We start from the raw sequence: 20424 nt of genomic DNA, 5'->3' as shown, positions 1-20424 counted from the left end.
GGAAGGTGCAGCCGACCATCGTTCCTTGGGGGCCTCAGTAAGACGGGAGGCCCCAACCCTGTGCGGTGTCTGCGTTGTTTATCTAAGCGGAGCGAGAATTAGACAGCCTTGGCTCCAGCTTTGTGTTACGGCTGGCGAGGAATGCGTTCCTACAGCACACTCCAAACAAAGAGAGCCCAACCTGTCCCCCTGTATTGATCCACTGCAAACTTGCGTCATCGCCTGCACTTGACTTGTTTGAGTTTTGATAAAGTAATTCAGGACTTGCCTGACTTGAAACTAACTCATGATAGAATAGAAAGGAGCAAAATGAAGAACTGGTAGTTAGCATGTCTTCCTCACAATCAGGGTTGGAATAGGTATCTTTGATTGACTGGCGACCGGTCCAGGGTGTAAGTGTCGGTTAAAGTCAACTTGAAAGGCACCAATACAAGCACTAAGGAAAATTACTACTGCGCTAGTGTAGGTTTGTGATACACTCCAGCCCGTTCTGACTTAAGTACGAAGTTGGGTCTGTTCTCTGAATAGGTCGCTTGCACGTGTCGTCACTTCCGCCTCGGATTTCTCGTAGTCGCCATGCTGGGTGGCCTCCATTTACGTAGCGATTCGGTCTAACACGTATTTATCACGTTTGTTTTCTGCGTTTAAAATGGTACATTGTTGCTGCATCGTTGGCTGTTCGAACAAAGCCCAGGGGGAAAATGGTCGGCCTTTCTGCCGAATTCCGAAAATAATTAGGAACCAGGGCCTGGAGACAGAGGAGTGCGGACTCCGGAGGGAAGTCGTTATTTTGGGCTCGTGTGTGCAGCCATCACTTTGTGAGCGGTAAGCTTGTTTACCTTTATTTAATGCATGAGGATTAATAACGTTTCGACCGCCCATATATGGGCAAGTTGCTTATGTTTTGGATTCATGAGCAAGCAAGTTCGGTAGTACAAGCTGGCTAGCGGACGTTAGCCGAAAGCTAACATCGAACATTTTCACCCAAGTAGTGCCAGTGCAAAGTGTTTACTGCTGAAATTGGATTGATTAGTCTTGGGCTCTTAATGCCGATAACATGTTTTTTGGTGGCAAAATGTAAACTTGGAAAAAAGAGACAGAAGGGGGTGATGCAAGTAAACAGACCCCCGGTAGCCTACACATCATGCTAAAGAACTTATTCGGTAGCCTACACATCATGCTAAAGAACTTATTCACGGCCACCCTACTGCGGTAAAATAACCAGTCTTTCCATATTTTATTTGTTTATATATTTGTTTATTTTAACAGGTCGCCCTGCGCCCGTTTTTCTGTCCAATCATCCCGACTGAGCTCCAACATTAAAGTTGGGTCCCAAGTTACATCTATGTCTCAGCCCAGTCGGTGCCAAGATATGAACGTGCACAGGAGAGACAAGCAAAGAAAAGGCGACTTGAAGTGGCAGAGATTGTTGCAGTTATGCAGCCAGATGGCTCCAGTAACCTGTACCCTCAAGTACTGCTGACATCATTGACTCTGGTATGCCACTCAGAATTCATTACATGATATATTGTATGCATGAGTGAATGTATGTGTTTGTTTGTGTGTGTACATGCACCTTATATTTTAGAGACATTTGGAAGTGTTTATAGAAATATGTATTTGCCTGTAGCAATGTTCATACATTAAAAAATGCAACAAAATGTGTACATTTCTTTTACACTGACAAAAAAACTATACTACTGTACTATATTAAACCTATTACTGGTACCGTATTTTTTTGTGATCTTTTTTTATTATTATTTCTTTAGGGATCTCATGCCACACCGACTTGATTGCCAATGACATGATGGAAACGAAGACGAGCATCAAAGCATTGGAGGAGGACAACATGCGACTGTTTGTTTGGAGCTAATAAAGGCAGCGATTATACAAATTCTATTGTTGGGTTTGTTTACAAAGCTGTACATAATACAAATGACAGGATTTGACTCAATGTGCAATATGGTCCCTCTTAAAGTAATGGCATAAATCTCTATTATTTCTAAAAGCACAAAAAAATGAAGTGAATAATGATTAGATGTAGTAATTTCAGGGATAAAATTGAACTGTTAATTAATGTAGTTTATTTTAGCACAGGTGCCTACCATCCTGAGATGACGGTATGATGTAATGTTGATGGGGTACGCAATGACTTTCATTATGCTATGTACAGAGGAAAAAGTTGCTCTCTTTTAAATTTGTTTAATGTAAGACAAGTACCAGTACTGTGTTACAGTTTTCCCAATAATCCTTGTTTCACACTTGTCACAAAACTACTGTCCTTTTGGCAGTCTAGATTGGCACACTTCAAGTGATATCATTTGATTTTACAATCTGCTGCAGCACAAAAAACTACTTTATTCCGCATCTTTGAAGTACATGAGCAAGTGGTAGGTGACAGCGGCTGAGCAGGAACACTGGAAGTCCACTGCTGATCTAGTAAATGCTCTCCCGAGCAGTTCAGGTAAGGAGGGGACTTTGGGGAAAAAAAAAACTCTGGCCAAAACGAGCGATCTGGGTGGACTCGCTCAATCACACTTTGTCCACACCACAAAGTCGCAGAAGTCCGTCCAGTTAAACTCATCTGTGCCTGAATCTGAAAATATTACAAACATTGTAATGAAAATATGAAACATAGAATTAAATAAGAAACTACAAAAAGTAAAGCCATACATACCTGGTAATACTATTGGTGTTGTCGTGACAAGTGATGGGAATTGTTGCCATCCGGCACCAGACAGAAATTGGGTGTTGTGACAGCCTCCTTAACCGTGAGATCATAAGAAAAGCTGTCAGTATGCTCAGTAGTTACCATGAACACGTTTTATTGTACTGGAAACTGAAACTAAAAATACGTCCTCTGAGAGTGGTTAACCTTAACCATTTAGAATAAGTTGATTAACATGTAACTAGTGAAAGGGTAGCATTAAATTTAATTAAGCCACGGGGAGGCTGTGCATAGTTACTTTTTATTCTTATACGCTCTGCCATATTTGCCTGTTATAAAATGATTAGAAAAACCACATCAGGTAAACCTAGCTGTGCATGTAAACACAATAACAGGAAGCCTGAGAACAAATCAACATTTTTGTGTGCAGAATTACCAACACCATGTGGTTTACTTACGTGCAACAGCAACCGTTTCTTCTGATGCGATGTTAAAGTTTACACTCTGTATCCACCCGCTTACAAAATAATTGTAAGCCTCCAGGGATTTGTTGGCGTGTTATGGAGCATGTTGTCAACACGAGGTAGTGAAAGATGTCCAGAGATGTCACATTTGGCCAGCAAGCTTTCTCCATCAAAAAAAAAATCACCCTTGGTCAGGACGTAATTAGGATCAATCCCGCCACACAGAGACACCTTCTGCCTGTATCGTTGTTTTTGATCTTCCGGTAAATCGTGAAAATACTGCGAAAATGACATCAGGTTGATAAGCTCTATCGTGTAACTCGCGAGTGTACCTTGTGAACCGGCGGACACCCAATATGGCGCCCGAAGAAAAAATTCCCATGATGCATTACGATGTGCAAGCGACCTATTCGCTGTTTTGTTTCTAAAAAGAATCAAACTCCAAGATAAGCGTCTGGATTCCGCATATTTGCTTGACGCAGCCAAATTTTTGCTACAACTGAATTGTTGTTTTATCTCATGTTGTAATAGTTTTGTCTGGATATTCATGTTTTTTTTTTCTTTTTTGTTCTCCTCTTCCTTCAGTTTCTTGGAGCTGAGCACATCCTTCTCTGTCAAACCCAAACCGGGAGAAAAAGAGGCGTCACCCAACACTCTTTTCGGCCTTTGGCATGAGTTTTCCACGGATTTTAAAGAACAGTGGAAGAAGCACAACAAGCTGATGCTAAAAGAACGGTGAGTTACACAGACCCCGGATTAGCTAGATAGATGAATGGAGTGTGTGTTCGCTAGCTACATAAATAGCTAAATAGAGCACAGCTGTGAGATTGCAAATGTTGGAAAGTTAGCCTAGCTTGCTTGTTTTGTTTGTTTGTTTGTTTGTTTGTTTTTAGTTAGCTAGCTAATATGTATAAGTCTTTTAGCTAGCTAGCTAATAAATAAATAAATAAATAAAAACTAAGCTTGGCTAACTTAGACTATAGCCTCACTTACAAGTCTAGCTATTTATGTAGCTAACTAGCTAGCTGGTATATATTCGTTTTTTAGCTAGCTACTTAGCATTGAGAAGGTATCCCAAGAAATTGAACTATAATCTCACCAAGAAAAGAAAACAAACAGAAGATTACAATGATCCATGTTGATATATTACATGCTAATGACAACAACTAAAAGTAACACAAATGGTAAACCTAAATAGATACTTTACTTGTTTGTTTTACATGACTTGGTTAGTTGAGTCAGTTTCATCATTTTACTTCAACCATAAAGAGAAGAAGGTCACTTCTGTTTTTGAAGCAAGCTAACAGCTAACTATTCCCAAAATAAAATCTTTTGAAATATTCTTGATTTTTTCCTTAAAATATTATGACTTTTATGACAACAATAATTCAACAGTTGCTTTCAACTCTTGAACAAGTTCAAGTGCATCTCGTGCACTCGATAGATCCTATCGCGCTCATTCGGATTCATGAAGGCAAAAGAGGCGAAATGACACGAATCTTGGTCTTCACCCCTGTAATGAAAAGAACACACGCAGCATCCACTTGGCTTCCAGTGCTACGATGGATACACTGATAACAATGCATGTCAACAAAAAGCAAATTGGTCCATTATGCCACGTGAAGATCACATAGTGATACTCGAGTAAAAGTTTGGCTTGTACGGCAGGAAAGAATACAAACAGCATTTGAAAGCATGAACTCTTTGACCCTTTCCCCCGAGCTATCATGCAGCTTTTGCTGTGTGCTGGTGGTCGTCGCACAATTAAAGATTGTAATCTTCCCTCACCGTGGATTGTTATGCAAATGCACACAAGGCCGACAGTGACAGTTTATTGTTGTTCACAAAAAGCCCAAAGCATTCTATTGGTCCCGAACTCGTTTTGCTTCACCTCAACCATTATGGTTGGCTTTCGTAGGGCATATGATTAACTGAATCAGCGTTTTGTTAACGATGAATTGATCGTCACTCCATCATAGTGTGTTCAACCCAACACTATTCCAGTAATATTCCAATTATTTTAAATGCAAAGTTTATTCTTGAGATAATCCTAATACTGTACATTCTTGAAATATTAATAAGTTTTAAAAATCATTTTTTGAATAAAGACTTATATTTTGGGAAAAATGTTAACTTTTTCTTCATCTCTGAAGATTTGGAAAAACTTGGACTTTAGAACTATCCTAAATAATACAACTTTTATTCTACAATATGATGTTCCTGTTTAAAAAAAATAAATAAATAAAAAAAAAATATATATATATATATTTCCTTAACTGGATTATTTATCACTTTATTCTTTATCTTAGAATTTGTCAAAGTTCTGACTGAATTTCAAATGTGAAAAATATTACTTTGTCTAGACATTTCCCCTATAATATTAGAATATATTAATGTTGTCTTTTTTTTGTCATTTTAAATGTGACCCTTTAACTCGTTTGCTTAAAAACAAAACCAAAAAAACGTATACATATGTTCTATTTTAAATGTATTAAGTGTCCCAAAGATGTATTTATATATTTTGTTTTTCAACTGCAGAGAACGGGTGAAATAGTGGTAATAATTACAAAAACCGCCAGCAGGTGGGAGCAGAGTATAAGAGATCAACCAGGGCCATGATGAAAACAAGCTGATTTCCTCACAATTCGAAGCAGATTTGGGAATAATGCTGAAACTTAGCTATATTCTAATGCTAATAGCTGCAAAACGGAAACAGACAGAAATGTACTTTCTTTTCCTGATGAAAGAAGAGACTTGAATCTTACTTTTGGTAGGTGTCATGTTTGTATAGCAATAGAACACAATATTCTGTCGACCTTACAAAATCAGTCAAAATCCAGTAAAACAGCAAAGGGGTTTGCTTCAGTGAAAATGGCGGCGGGTGAATGAGATAACTACATCACAGTGCACGAATAATGTTTGTGAGGCGTTTGTCGTCTGCTGTATTTCAGGCTAAAGATGGCGGAGGAGTGTTTCAGGAAGGCCAAAGAGAAATCATCCTACGTCGTCACACCCAAACATGCAACTGGAATAGTGCGTCATCCTTTTTTCTTTGACTTGTGCAAGTCTAATCTGCTTTTTCTCTGGTAGCCTCATGAAAAATAAATAAATAAATAAATAAATTCTTATTTCTCTTCCTCAGAAATCAAAGCTGAGCCAGAAGATGTAAAGCGGAGAACGGTAATCACCGAGGCTACTGCGCAAAACGTACAATCAGACGTGACGCATCAGTCATTTTTTTTTTTTTTTTTTTACTCCTGTGTATTCGTTTTTAGAAATAATTGTAATACTGTTGTTTATGGCGAGTTGGCCCGTTTTAAAGCGTATCGAGAGTGGAATGCTCGGCCCGTTTCTGGCAGCACTTATTGAATTATTGCTTGCAAAAGACAAACTCGAGCCTTGGGGATTAGGGAGGAGATGCCAGAAAATGCTCACTGCAAATTCGGAGCAACACTGTATCCATGCGTTTGGATTTTAAAAGCCATATGGAGAGGATTTTTTTTTTTTTTTTTCCACCGCAATATCTCAGCCTACTTTACAAGCAAAGAGAGTTTTTCAACATAAATCAGCCTGACACAAGTGCCTTATCACACACCAGTTGACAAATGAGTGCTGGACAACATGGATTTTTCGAGACATATCGTTTGCAATTCAATATTTCAAGGAAAAGTGGCCGAGACGTCTTCACTTTTATCTCATGACATCCTGGTCGCCACATGTTTAAGCCCCGCCCTTTTGCTCAATCCCCCTTAAAAAGTGAACGTGATGTGATGTCATCAAAGCTAGTTTGAAATCCTACGCAGTTCATTTTTTGCGACGTTGTCATACGCGTATATGTGCGCACGGCTCACGTGACGTGTTTCGACCGTGAAAAAGATTTTATTTATTGAATAAAATAATTTACATGAATTTTATATTTTTAGTGGCTTTTTCCTGTTTCTGTTCGTCAGTGGCCATGCAAAAACAAAAAAAAAACAAAAAACAGTTTATATGAAATAGATTTAATATACTTTTTCACATATGCACACATACATGTTTATATTGTATTATATATTTGCATTGCACTTGAAATACACATGCAGCAGTACAGCCTTGTTTTCACATGAATTTAGTAGGATTTTTGCACGTTTGTCTATATCTTTATCTGTATTTGGTGATTTCTTAGAAAAAGATAGCATTTTTTTTTATTTACGTGTACTCAACTGTTGAATAGTCACAGATACCGATACCACTATAGTACATGGATGGCTAAGTTCGGTCCTCGCCGCTATCCGGCCTGTTTTCCATGTCTCCCTCCTTCAGCGCAGATGAATCCAATGATCAGCTCATCGCCTGATAACGATCCTGATCACGAATCAGGTGTGTTAGTGGAGGAAAAATATGGAAAACAGGCTCTCGAGGGCCGAACTTGGCCACCCCCGCTCTAGAATTTTTGATACGTAAAATCCCCCACCTCCCCCCAAAAAAAAGACATTGACATTGACCCCGCCTTCAAAATTAAAGGCGGGGTCTTCCGTTTTCACTCGAGAAAATGCACTATATAAATACAGGATGTATACCCATGAACTCCTTCTCAATCGACACCTCTGGGCTTCTGTTAATGTGTGGTGGTGATTTTTTCCTAAATCCCCACCCTAGCCTGTATTTTGCCATTTTGTGTTTTTATTGTCAACAGCGGGACGTTTCTGTGGACAGACAGTTGTCTACCCCTCCAAAGTGTGAGTGAGTGAGTGAGTGAGTGAAAAAAAACACACAAAATGGCAAAATACAAGCTTTTCAGGAAAAAATCACCACCACACATTAACAGAAGCCCAGAGATGTAGATTGAGAAGGAGTTCATGGCTATACATCCTGTATTTATATAGTGAAAATGGAAGACCCCGCCTTTAATAAATTTACTAGCAACTTTGTAAGGATGTTTGATACCACTTTTTTTTCCCCAGACTGATCCAAGTACGACACCAAGTACTGATAACACAAGTACTTTTGATAGCATAAAAAGCAATGACAGATAATTTTAAAGGAAAAAAAATCTATACCTTAATATATTATTTATTTGTTCATTTATTTTTTGCTTGTTTTTTTTTTTTTTTCTTTAGTAAATTTTGTAACCTATTTTTATTTTATTTTTTTTATTTTTTATTTTTTCCTCTGAATGTTAACTACTGTTTTTTGATGCTTATGTGTTGTCTTTCCTTGTGTAAAGCACATTGAGTTGCCTTGTGTATGAAATGTGCTATACAAATAAACTTGCCTTGCCTTGCCTTGCCTATGTTGCATTCAAGGATGGTCAGAAGTCGGATCTATCAGAGTTGGGGGTTTTTTTCTCCAGTTCCGACCTGAAAGCGTTCGAAGCGAAAGTAAACAACCAAAATGGCGGATAGTGGTAAATTGTTTTTCTATTTTGGTTCTCAAAACTCATTTTGACCTCCCAGCAAACTTACCTTCTTGCAATTTTTCTTCGTTTATTGTTTTCGTTTATTGTTCTTCTTTTCTGACTTCGCAAGTGGAATTTCCGAGTCCGTACACACTTCCTGGTTTGAACTCGGAAAAGTCCCACTTCCGACCATCCTCGAATGCACCATTCAAATCGCATGATGTAGATGCCGTTTTCTGTTCTTCTAGTTTCTAATTTCTACTTCCTGATCTTAAAATGGCCACAAGAGGTCCGTCAAAAGTAATGATGCCTTGAAATGAGGCCTGGTATCGATACACGGTGTCGGTACTCGCCCAACCCGTAGAGAAAGCGTTTACTTTTTTTTTTACTTTTTTTTGTTTAAATGACATTGAAACATTTTCATCAGTGTTCATGTCAACCAAATAAAGGGGGAAAAATCATAGTTGCCCCTAAGTTGAGTTTTTGTCTGATTTCCTACTAAATCCATGTGAGAACATGTTTTTGTTTTTTGTGGTATACTTGTGTGTTCAAACAGGCAAAAATTGCTTATCGTGTTGCCTCTTGACAACCGATTGTGCATCACTTAGAACACCAACGTCAAGGAGGAGGAGTCAGAAAAGTAGTAGGCCTGAACACGTCCGACAGTTTTCACAGTTTGGGTCCAGGATATGATTTCAAATTTTTGCACTCCTTCCGGTCCATGTCCCACTAAGTCTCGGGATTTGAATCCGTGTCTTGAGGCGGTCCTTCACAGCTTCCCGTGGCCGCTCACGTCCACGGACATGCAGCGGCACTGTTTGACCCTCTGCACCTTGCGGTGCCGGAAGGGCGGCTGCAGGTCGGGGCAATCCAGCTGCACCGTCAGCTGCGTGACGCGGTGCGGCCTGCAGAAGGAGCACGACTGGAAGGGCTCCTGGGCCTTGTTGTGGCCTTTTCGCCCGTGGCCCCGATTGGGCCCCGCGTGGCGCGGGATGTAGAAGGAGTTGCACTGGCCGTAGCAGAAGCGGTTGACCACCGTGCGGCTGCGGCAGCCGTCCTCGCTGATGGTCTGCCGCAGCGGCTGCGTCTTGCACCAGTCCCGGCGCAGGTAGCGGCGCTCGGTCACCACCAAGGCCTCGCGGCTGGACGAGAGCACCTCGGGCTTGGCCTGGAGGAGCCGCTGGTGGCGCTCGGAGGACAGGTTGCCTTTGCTCTTGTACGGCGACGGGATGTAGCCCGGCGGCCGGGACTTTTTGCTTTCCGCCGTGATGCAGAGCGCTGCGGCCAGGATGGCGGCGACGGTTATTCTCCACAGCATTCTGGATGGGGCGGAGACAAATGGCCGTGTTAGGGAAGAAAACAGGAAACACATCTTGTTATAGCGCGTGATAGCGGACGATTCCGCGCGTTTCATGCGATGCGATTTTACGTTCGGGTCTCGCCGAAATGAGTTTGTCGTTAGTTCTGCCTTCAAGCTCGGCTTATTTGTGGCCTGCTATTCTCAAACTCAGCTATTCGCCTCTTTTAAAAAAATAAATAAATAAATAACAAAATAGTTCATTGCACTTATTGTAAGTCAAAGTTTGTGGACTGTTATAAAGTACATGAATTTGACTTGTGAATAATTGTTTACAAAATCTTTTTAAAGTAATAGACTTGTTTTGTTTTGTTTTTTTATTTCACACAAAAAATACACAAAATCATTTTAAATTAATACGAAAACTAATCCAAAAATAAATTAATACACAAATAATTAAAAAAAGGGAAGAGTCCATTGCACTTATTGTCAAAATTTCTGTTGTGGACTGGTATAAAGTACATGAATTTGACTTGTAGATAATTTTCTTTTTTCAATAATAAACTTTTCTTTTTTTAAATTGTACGCAGAAAATACACAAAATAATAAAAAAAATAATACTACAACTAATCAAAACTAAATTAATACACAATTTTAAAAAAATAATAAAAACTAAACTAATGCAAAAAAAATAAAATAATACTAAAACTAATAAAAACAAAACTAAAACAAGCATTTTTGAAAAAACTAAAACTAATAAAAACTAACTAAATAAAATGAACTAAATTTAAAAAACAGAACTCAAATCGAAATAAAAAGTAACGACAGTATAATGAGAAGTCTGAAAGTATTCAAACCCTGGACAGGAAAAAATAAATAAATCAAAGCTATTCGCTTCACCATTGCTGAACATAAACTATCCATCACAAATATCAGAAAGAAATACTTGCATAATTTAATACATTGTTCCCTCGTTTTCTGCTGGGGTTAGGTTCCAAAAAATACCTGCCATAAATGAAATCCGTGAAGTAGTTAGCTTTATGTTTTACATTTAAAATAAATGTTTTAAACCATCTATTTATAACATTGACATTACATTACATTTTATATTACTGTAAAAAAAAAAAAAAAAATGCATGCAAAATTGCACCAAAAAACAAAGTCCAGAATACAGCGAGGCTGTGAAAACTGAACCGCGTTATAGTGAGGGAAGACTGTAGAAGCACAATATTGACATTTTTCTTTGGATGAAAGTGAATGCAAACATCCTAAAAATGGACAGAAACGTTTGTCACATCGCAGTGACGATATACAAGTCACAATCAGTATAAGTCACAGGACCAGCCAAATTCTGAAAATCAAAGTGCAAATCTAGTAAAAATGTGATAGCACAGAAACGGGTGTGACTGAGAGAAGCTTGTTTATTTCATGTACGTTTTTCCGAAATCAAATCGTCTGTTAGCGATTCATTTTTAAGAGAAATATGATACGGTTATTGACCAGTTTGGGATCATCGTATAGTTTAAATGGTTAATACACAGGCAATTCCAAAGATTTTTGTGGGCGGTGTCAATTTCTCTCGGTTTTTCGGTATTTGCGGTATTCTCGCACAAATAGTTGCGATTCCTTGTATATGTTTTTTTTTTTTTTTTTTTTTCTCTCCGTTATGCAACCCTCCCCCAAAATAAACAAATCCCTCCAATCAAAGGATGCACTTCGACACACATAATGAGAAGGGGAAGTTGATTTTATTGGTCCGGTTGCCGTGTAAAATAATTGGGCCGATGTTTACTTTCGTCATGAACTGTGCTACAAATATGTAAACCGGCACCGGCCCATCTGCATGCCATTAGTGGGGGGGGGGGGGATTGAACCCCCCCAGTACCCAATCCCGATTTTGTTCTCTTTACTGATTGTTTTAAAGCTGCACTGCGAATGACCCGCCATCTCGCCGATTGTCTTGTGTATCATCCTCACGCCATAAAGAGAGAATTGATCCGGCGTCTGCCAGCGTGCGCGCGCTGTCAGTGTGTTTTTGCGCCAGCACATTTTTTGACCATCACTCAAGCATCTTTTGAGCAGATGTTCCTGAAAAGGACCAACAAAGAAGCAAAAGCGCCTCGAGGCCATCGTGCGCTTCGATTGAGCGCTCCACGAACCGTCGCCGTCTTCCCCTCCGCGACCTGCGACTCACCCCGCCCTGGAACAAATGACTTGACGTTTCATCCGCTTTGGGGGTTTTTGACTCCCTTTTGTGATGCTGGCGATCGCTCGATGTCACGGCAGCCGTGTCATCGAGCAATCGCTTGCTCTTCGCTGTCGGCGGCCGTTTGTCCGTCCTGCTTCCATCCATGCCGGACGAATTCAAATGAGGATCTTGCGAGGTTTGGAACAAGTGTGTTGTTCTCGCTCGGTTGTACTTTTGTCATAAAATCAAACACAAAGAGTCCACTGAAAACCCTTTCAGAGTCGGGACCTCACTATACGACGGTATGGATGGTGATACAACTGAATTTTCATGCATGTACAACTACTACTGCGTTGGCGTAGGTTGTATGGATGGATAAATAGATGGATGGATGGATGGATGAATAGATAGATGTATAGATGGACGGATGGATGGATAGATGGACGGACGGATAGATGGATAGATGGATAGATAGATGGACGGATGGACAGATGGATGGATGGACGGACGGATAGATGGATAGATAGACAGACGGATGCATAGAGGGATAGACGGACGGACAGATGCATAGAGGGATAGATAGACGGACATTGTTATGAAACACAAGCAAAACATTTTCCCTCAAGTGGTGGAAAAGACTTGATACTGTAAATTAGGGATGTAACAATATTCAAACATCACGATACGATATTGTCACGATATGAAGGTCACGATACGATAATTATCACGATATTGTTGGCGACATTTAAAAAAGATCACAATATTATAAAAATAAAAAAAAGCTCATACTAAAAGCAGCACAATATTGTGCTTTTGTACAAAACAGCAATGCATATCAACCAGCTGCAATCTCTAATAATATTGAAGCACTTATTTGCTAATGCAAGCACGCATTGATCGCTTCACAAACAAATTAGATTCCCCTTCATCTAACAATTAGCATAGATTTGAAACCTAGAAGGCCAAAACATCCCTAATGAAAATTAAATTGCACTAATAAACTAGCCACTAGAGGGTGCTAGAACTGCAGAAATGGAAATCAACCTGGCCCCAAAAGGATGCCACGCCTTACCGCCCCCCCCAAAAAACAAAACAAAAAAAACAGGCCTGATAGTGCCAGTCCTGACAAGCTCTCCTCATCAATCGCGCACTTGGACAATCTGAGGCTTCGTTTGAGGGATTTGAGGCTTTGGAAAAGGGAGGGGGGACTGCTGAGGTGGGGCGGTTTAGCGGTCTGAGTGAGGAGACAGTCGGAACGGGGACGAGGAGATGTTGAGGTTTGGGGTCTCTCCCCACAACTTTCTTTTCTTTTTTTTTTTTTTCATCCTTCCCCACTCCGTCACTGCGTCTGACGCTTGCGCTAATCATTCCAGCGTCCCGCCGGCGGAAGGAGACTTGCGGTGGAAAAAAAAAAAAAAAACGTAGCGAAGCGGACCTCTGCTGTCTGCTGGAGACTAATATCGCCCACGTAAACATCTCGGCGCAACCGCAAATACTTTTGGGGGGGACATGCTTCACTGAAGTGTGGCAGACCTTGCTTCCAAAATTCAGGCCTCTAATGAAATTACAAATACCAGAGTGGGAACAAAACCCATTAGGCTTTGCTGCCTTTTATTTTCCACCACGGCGCTTGAAAATGGCATCGCCGTGCCGTGCGCTATAATGGCTCTCACGCAGGATATTTTAACAGACGCCGTCATAAACGGGGGAAACCTAAAACAAACACAACCTGATGTCTCAATTATCGCAGCGTCTCCAAACACGTGCTGCAAAGTGCGTTTAATTCTAAGAGTTGAACTCGCACGTCCACGCGTGAAATGAATGTTCTTCTTTCACTTAAAGCAAAGAGGAAGTGTGTCATTATCGGCCTTTGTTGGATTGCGGTTTTGCCCAAACGTCACTCGGCTGTTGGCCCGTTAACTCATTTGCTCCCAAAAACGTATAAATACGTATAAAAACGCATATATAAGAGCAATGATGATAAGATGTTGAATCGGTAAGACTACCGAATGAGCAATTCTGAGCTGTCTCTTAAAAAAAAAAAAAAAAAAAAAAAAAAGGGGAAAAACGTATAAATACGTTCTATTTATAAAGACGTATTTATACGTTTATTTTAATTGTTGCTTTTACGCTAGAGCATAAAGAAGGCTTTGATGCAGTCTCTGAACTGAAGAGAATGCTTGAAGCAATGGTAGTTATTACAAAAACGGCCAGTAGGTGGCAGCGGAGTATAAGAGATCAACCAGGGCCATGTTTTTTTTTTCCCCCACTGTTTTAAACAGATTTATGAATAATGATGAAGCTTAGCTATATTCTAATGCTAATTACTGCAAAACGGAAAAAGAAGAGACTCTAATCTTTCCACGTAGGTTCCATGTTTTTATAGCAATAGAACATAATATTCTGGGGGCCTTGCAAAATCAGTTAAAATCCAGGAAAACAGTCGGCTCGAAGATGGTTGCTTCAGTGAAAATGGCTGCCAGTGAGTGAGTTAACAGTTGGGATCAAAGTTGTTTTAGTTAACTAAAACTAACGGGGAAAAAAAAACTAAAATTTAAAAAACAAATTTCGTTCACAAAATTAAATAAAAACAAAAATGTTTTTTAAAAATTGGAAACTAACAAACTACATTTTATGTTTACAAAAATAACTAAAATTATATAAACTATATTTTTATATTAAATTGTGTCACACATAAGTGACGTCATCTAGCATTAGGCTTGATGTCGCTCCCATGGTGTTTTTTTTTTTAAATATTGTGCACAAGTAATACATTAAAAAAAACAAAAAAAAACTAATACTGAAACTAACAAACTAAACTAAAAGTAAGCATTTGTGAAGTAACTAAAACTAACAGAACCAGACTGAAAACTAATTAAAACGAACTTGGCTTAAAAAAAAACAAAAAACAAAATACAAATGAACTAGATTGAAAATTCCAAAACTATAATAACCCTGGTTGGAATGGATGGATGTTTTTGTTGTTTTTTTTCCCCCGAGAAGGAGGAGGAGTGGGGAGTGAGGGAGGCGTGGTCTTGCTCGGCTGTGTCAATGTGTCAAACGTTAGCATGGCCAGGAGGTTGCTCCAGGCAGTTTTGGGCAGCCCGTTTGTCACCACAATCCATCTTGATAATGACTCGCAGATTATTGAGCTTTTCCCTGTAAAGCACCGACTTGAGTGCAAGAAAACGCCTTCGCCTCGGCGGCAGCCAAACGGAACGCTTTTTTTTTTTTTTTTTTTTTTTTTTTTAAACAAGCGAATGACGGACAATTAGAGATACTTCTCGGTTTTCGAGGCTTCCATCGACACGAGGGCAACTCGCTCGTGGCCTTTTCTAAGATGGTTTATGTTGGCCTTTGTCCAAATATTTTGATTCTACTTAATGTCATTTTATTGATTATGCTAATTAATTAATCAACCTTTGTGTTGAAAATCTGGGTGATGTGCCTAACTGAGAGCTTTATGAATGATATTGCATTGCTGACATTTCTGCCCGTTGCTGGCACTGATCCGTTTCAGGTTTTATATCGAACCATCACATTTGAATGCCATCCGCCAGCAATGACGAAAATTTTTTTCACAATTCAGTCTTCGCAGATTCCACTAAGTGAAACAGGTATGGAGTTAGAATCCTGCCAAAATCCCGTAAATACAACAAAAAAAAAAACGTGATTTACGTAACACAAACGCCTTTTGCAATACATTACGTAACCGCAGCAGCACGGCAACGACTATGTCATGTGACCAGCACTTGAACCAATCACAGCGTAGTAGTTCTTAAACGAGTCGGCCAAACTCTCTCTCAATACGGCGCTTATTCAACAGCGCCCCCTGCTGTAAAGTTTACTGGCTTTGCGAGTGTGGATCTTGTTTGTTTTTTTCGGCACGTCGAACTGGGGAAGAGAATATCACTGTCACGTGAGTTTTATCCGTAGTTGTAGAATTGCTTTTTACGTACGCAAAACATTGCACTTGAACGATATATATATATTTTGTAATTGAAGATATGCTTCTTTGTGTACGTAGATCACGTTTTTGTGTGTTTACGGGGTTTTGGCATGATTCTAACTCCATAAACGGGCTTCAGCTAGCTCGTCATGTAGCCAAAACGAAGCAATTTCAACCTCCCCTTTCCCTCGCGTGTCCAAGCTCCCATCAAACCGCATTTCGAAAATGTTTAGCGTTTGCGAAATGGACTTGTGTGTGTGTGTGTTGCGTGTCGCTAAAGCAAGTGTAACGTGTCAGTGTTGTTGGCGAAATCCTCTTTTAACGCCGGCGCCGACTGCACGGGGCGGTGCAGTCACCGCGGCGGTTAAGACGGATCAGAAGGCAAAACTCTCGAAGCATGGAACAACACGCGAAGAGTAAACATCGGCTGAACTTATGGATGCGGACATATTGGAGTGATTATGATTCGGACCGCTGTTAGTGAGATGTACTGTCATGGCAAACTCACAACACGAATTCCCACCTTCATTTTGCATGGCACTTTTATCGAGAGTACCTTCAATTCAAGTTGGGGATTCGGACTCTGGGTGGGCCCCACGGTGGGAGTCGACCAGTCCACATTGACTTACTCAATAAGTACAGATGGTGCGATTACACGCTGCTTTTGGGACAAGGACGCACGTATTGCTCACTGGAAGCAGCCCCAAATGTTGAATTTCAAATGGTCTTTTCCCCACTTTGGCCCTAATTTTTTTTTTGTATACAATTTGGAAAGATGGTAAGGTCTGTAAAATTGTTATTCTTGTAGAAAAATACAGAAATATGTAAATTTATTTTTCTATATGTAATAATAGCTGAAGTGACTCTAGTAAATAATTTCATATTGTTTTTTTTTGGTCTAATTCTAATGGTGTGCAAAAAGGGGGGCCAATATGGTGAGGGGGGAACCCGTAGGGACCCTTGTTTTTTTTTTTTGTTTTTTTTTTTTGTTTTTTTTCTCCATAAAAAGATTTTGCCTAATCACTTGCTGTAGCTCCACATATCTCATCCACCTTCACGTAAATGACATTTCATGTTGTTTAATTGAGTTTAGGGCCTAACTATCATCCATCCGTCCGTCCATCCACCCATCCATCCATTTTCCTAACCGCTTATCCTCACAAGGGTCGCGGGAGTGCTGGAGCCTCTCCCAGCTGGCTTCGGGCAGTAGGCAGAGTACACCCTGAATTGGTTGCCAGCCAATCCAGGCTAAATATAATCAAATTTGTAGAAACAGTCAACAACTCAAACATTGACACCCATGGAAGCTAAAATAAAGCCGAAAATCTCTAGATTGAAGAATCTAGACCCATCTTTTCCCCTCCTGAAAGTCGCCATTTGCTTGACCAAACCTCAATTTAACATACTCTAAGCTGACAACCAATCAATGACTTGATCCATCGATCCATTATTTAATCTCTCAAATGAATCCTTTGATTGCTGTGATGCATTGAAGTGGCGAAGTGAGGAATACCTCTCAGCGTGGCAGCAACGTGTCGAGGATGCGTTCTGGGCAGGTCATTCCACCTTCGGCGGTCCTTGCGTCCGCAGCCAGGCTCCGGTTTCCATGACAACAGAAGTCGGTACGTATCCCCGAGGTTTACTTTTCCTGCCTTTGCTCTTCTCAGAAAGTCAAAGTATTGAAAACAATAAGTTATCGGTCATATTGTTGTCGTCTCTTTGGGTCTGGCGCGACGTCTTCCCGGATGAAGGTTCGAGCGAGCGACTCTTACGGCGAAAGCATCTGACGAGTCCTGGTGTGTGCGTGCGTTTGCGTGTAGTGAGACTGTGAGAGTGTTCCGCTGACTGTAAAGCCTTTCGACTTACTTTGAAACACCACCAGCTCCTTCCCTCCTCGAGAATGGGAGGATTTTCTTTTTTCTATTGGCCCTGGTCATTGTGTGATTCAAACAGACTTCACTCCTTATTTTATTTGTGCGTGTGTATGATTCTTGGTTATAAATATGTCAGCTTTTCCTGACAACAGCTACCCAAAAAAAAAAATCTTTCTTAAGCCACGCTTTAGTCGTTTATCTGAATTTTGTACTTTAGAAGATTGATGACATTTTGACTTTGACTTTTGAATTTTGAGTAAACTGACTATAATCACATTTCCCCTCATGTTCACATTATTGATGATAAATGGGCTGAAGCGGTGAGCAGAGGTTTGTCAGATAAAAAAAAATAGTCATAAAAATTCATAAATAAATCTGCACATGTCTGAGTAGATGAAAAGGTACTTGCACTAGAATCTCAATTTTAGGGGCAATTAAGAGCTGTCTGGACCACTGTAACATGGTATGGCTAATAAAATACTAAAAAAAAAAACAAAACTGTATTGTAAATAAGAATGAAAAAAAATCTATTGAAAATGTGGAAAATGAAAAGTAATAAAACAAACAAAATGGGTAAAAATATTCATTGATTGGGAACCAATTTTTTTATGTCTTAAAAAAAGGATTAGTGGTGAAAATAGAAATTAACAGGAAAAAATATAAAATGTGAAAAATAAAAAATCTAATAAAGTCAAATTAGGAAACTGAAAATTAAGTGTGAATTAGAAAAGAAAATATATATTATAATATATATTATAATATTTATTATGCTATATATATTGCTCAGGAAACATGAAAATAAATTGAAATACGATCATGAAAAAAAATGCAGAAGTACCCAATGTAAAAGTCAAAAATAAAGAAAATAAATTGAGGGATGAATATTAATTGATAGGATTTTTTTTTACTAAGTTTAGGACAGTAAATGGGGAAGTAAATGTTAAAAAAAATATACTGTATAGTAAATAAGAATAAAAAATGTATTGAAAATGTGGAAATTGAAAAGGGGTAAAACAAACCAAATTGGGGGAAAAATATTGATTGGGAAAAAAATGCTTAAAAAAAAGAAGAGGATAAGTGGTGAAAATAGAAATTAACAGGAAAAAATATCAAATGTGAAAAGAAAAAAAAAAAAGTCAAATCAGGAAACTGAAAAATTTAAAAGCGGGAATTGTCAAGAAAATAATATATACTATATATATTGCTCAAGAAATATGAAAATACATTGGAAAAACTATAATAATAAAAAATGCAAAAGTACCAAACGAAAAAGTCAAAAATAAAGAAAAGAAGTTGGACGGAAAAATAAACATTTTCCCGGAATTTTTTTCTAAGTGTAGAAGGACAATTAAAAAAAGCCAGTGAACATAATTGCACTAATGTTGATGACAGCCTATCAAGCATTCTACTGTGTATTGAGAAGCCTTCTACTTCCCATCATCCAACCACTTTCAAATTTCATTTCTGTGGGAAATGAGCTACCCCCCTCTAGTGGTTGAAAGGCCATCCTGCACGCCGGACGACTGAGGATCCCCCCCCCCCCCCCTTCACGCACACACACATGCATACACGAGCCACAAAATCAGACAGAGGCCGACTTTAATCATACAAGTAAATAAAAGTGTCTTTAAATATGGTATAAAAATAAACGCAGAGAGAGAATAAAACGCAGTTATGTTTTACATAAGACAGCAGACAGTAAGTATCCTCCTCTAGTTTTGGATGTGACTTTTACAAGTGCAGTGGAAACCAATTGCGTGCCGATTATTGTAGTGCAATAAAATAATACAAAGCAACAAATAAATAAATAAATGCACAATAAACAATCATAGTAACATATGTGTGTATAGATATATATATATATATTGTATATTCATTCTTCACAACACTTTCCCATAGTGCGACAAAGTCTCTCTGAGCTCATAAAGAAATTGGCTAGATTTATCATTTGAAGCTTATTTATTTTCTATGTGTGTATTAATTGACTTTTATTTTCTTCTTCTTGTCCCTCCCTCTCTCTCCCTGACATCATTTGTTTTAGCCGGAAGTGAAAGAAGACTTCCGATCCAGCGTTGAGGATGGAAAGTACTGGAACAAAACCGGATTTAAACTTTTTTTTTTTTTTTTTTGTATCTCACAAGGTTTGTCGGCGTCCTCGCAAGTCCCGTGATGCCTCTTGTTTTTTTTTTTTTTTCTCTCTCTCAAATCTAATGCCAGTAACTGTAAGAGGAAGAGAGAGCGGAAAGGAGCATCCCGCTCTCGGTGGACGTGCAACGGCTGGTGGACGACAGACGAACAGATCGGGCCTGGCTCGCTCGTTGTCGCCCGGCTGGGCCGATAGACGACGACAACGACGACGACGACGATGATGGAGAGATGACATGGCTGCTCTCCATGTCCCAGAGAGAGAGATGGCATTGATCTTTTTTCTTCTTCTTCTTTTTTTTTTTTAAGCATGATGGCACACGACTGGTCCGTCGCTTGTTTGCTGGCAGTCCTCCCCTAACGATAAACAAGGATGTGGAATGAGGCATCGTGGGCTCCCTCTAGTGGTTTGCAAGAGTATCACTAAATGTAAAATATATTTACAGCTTAAATCGAGTCAAA

The 20424-nt window shown here is 39.4% G+C and overlaps 3 protein-coding genes and 3 long non-coding RNA genes across 8 annotated transcripts in view; 3 read left to right on the top strand and 3 right to left on the bottom strand.

The window, feature by feature from the left end:
* The window catches only part of fmn2a (formin 2a), a 46413-nt gene extending 37439 nt beyond the window's left edge, over window positions 1-8974 (top strand). Inside the window, exons 16-18 of the mRNA XM_077496238.1 lie at window positions 3718-3867; window positions 6084-6165; window positions 6275-8974. Of these exons, the coding sequence (XP_077352364.1) occupies window positions 3718-3867; window positions 6084-6165; window positions 6275-6301 (259 nt within the window). The 3' untranslated portion in view covers window positions 6302-8974. The remainder of the gene's footprint in view (window positions 1-3717; window positions 3868-6083; window positions 6166-6274) is intronic.
* On the top strand, window positions 98-2927 carry LOC144001703 (uncharacterized). Its single transcript, XR_013278552.1, has 3 exons — window positions 98-825; window positions 1270-1497; window positions 1770-2927. It is a non-coding gene; the product is annotated as an uncharacterized LOC144001703 (long non-coding RNA).
* LOC144001705 (uncharacterized) lies at window positions 874-3614 on the bottom strand. The gene is made up of 3 exons (XR_013278554.1): window positions 3127-3614; window positions 2678-2764; window positions 874-2596 (listed from the first exon to the last, which is right to left on the bottom strand). It is a non-coding gene; the product is annotated as an uncharacterized LOC144001705 (long non-coding RNA).
* Window positions 7124-17926, bottom strand: grem2a (gremlin 2, DAN family BMP antagonist a). Its single transcript, XM_077496248.1, has 2 exons — window positions 17457-17926; window positions 7124-9828 (listed from the first exon to the last, which is right to left on the bottom strand). The coding sequence occupies exon 2, from the start codon at window positions 9825-9827 to the stop codon at window positions 9279-9281; it is 549 nt and encodes a 182-aa protein (XP_077352374.1). The 5' UTR covers window position 9828; window positions 17457-17926; the 3' UTR covers window positions 7124-9278.
* Window positions 15244-20056, top strand: LOC144001702 (uncharacterized). Its single transcript, XR_013278551.1, has 3 exons — window positions 15244-15913; window positions 17439-17565; window positions 19859-20056. It is a non-coding gene; the product is annotated as an uncharacterized LOC144001702 (long non-coding RNA).
* The window catches only part of rgs7a (regulator of G protein signaling 7a), a 61788-nt gene continuing 60763 nt past the window's right edge, over window positions 19400-20424 (bottom strand). For all 3 annotated transcript variants that reach the window (XM_077496240.1, XM_077496241.1, XM_077496239.1), the window contains exon 18: window positions 19400-20319. The gene's annotated coding sequence lies outside the window, so the exon portion shown is untranslated. The remainder of the gene's footprint in view (window positions 20320-20424) is intronic.

This window comes from Festucalex cinctus, chromosome 14 (genome assembly GCF_051991245.1).
Source record: "Festucalex cinctus isolate MCC-2025b chromosome 14, RoL_Fcin_1.0, whole genome shotgun sequence".
Lineage (NCBI taxonomy): Eukaryota > Metazoa > Chordata > Actinopteri > Syngnathiformes > Syngnathidae > Festucalex > Festucalex cinctus.
Note: the sequence above shows the minus strand (reverse complement) of the source record. Positions and strands in the feature narration are given on the sequence as shown.

Excerpts from the sequence above, each read along its gene's own strand:
- grem2a (XM_077496248.1), bottom strand. The coding sequence starts at position 9,827 with ATGCTGTGGAGAATAACCGTCGCCGCCATCCTGGCCGCAGCGCTCTGC.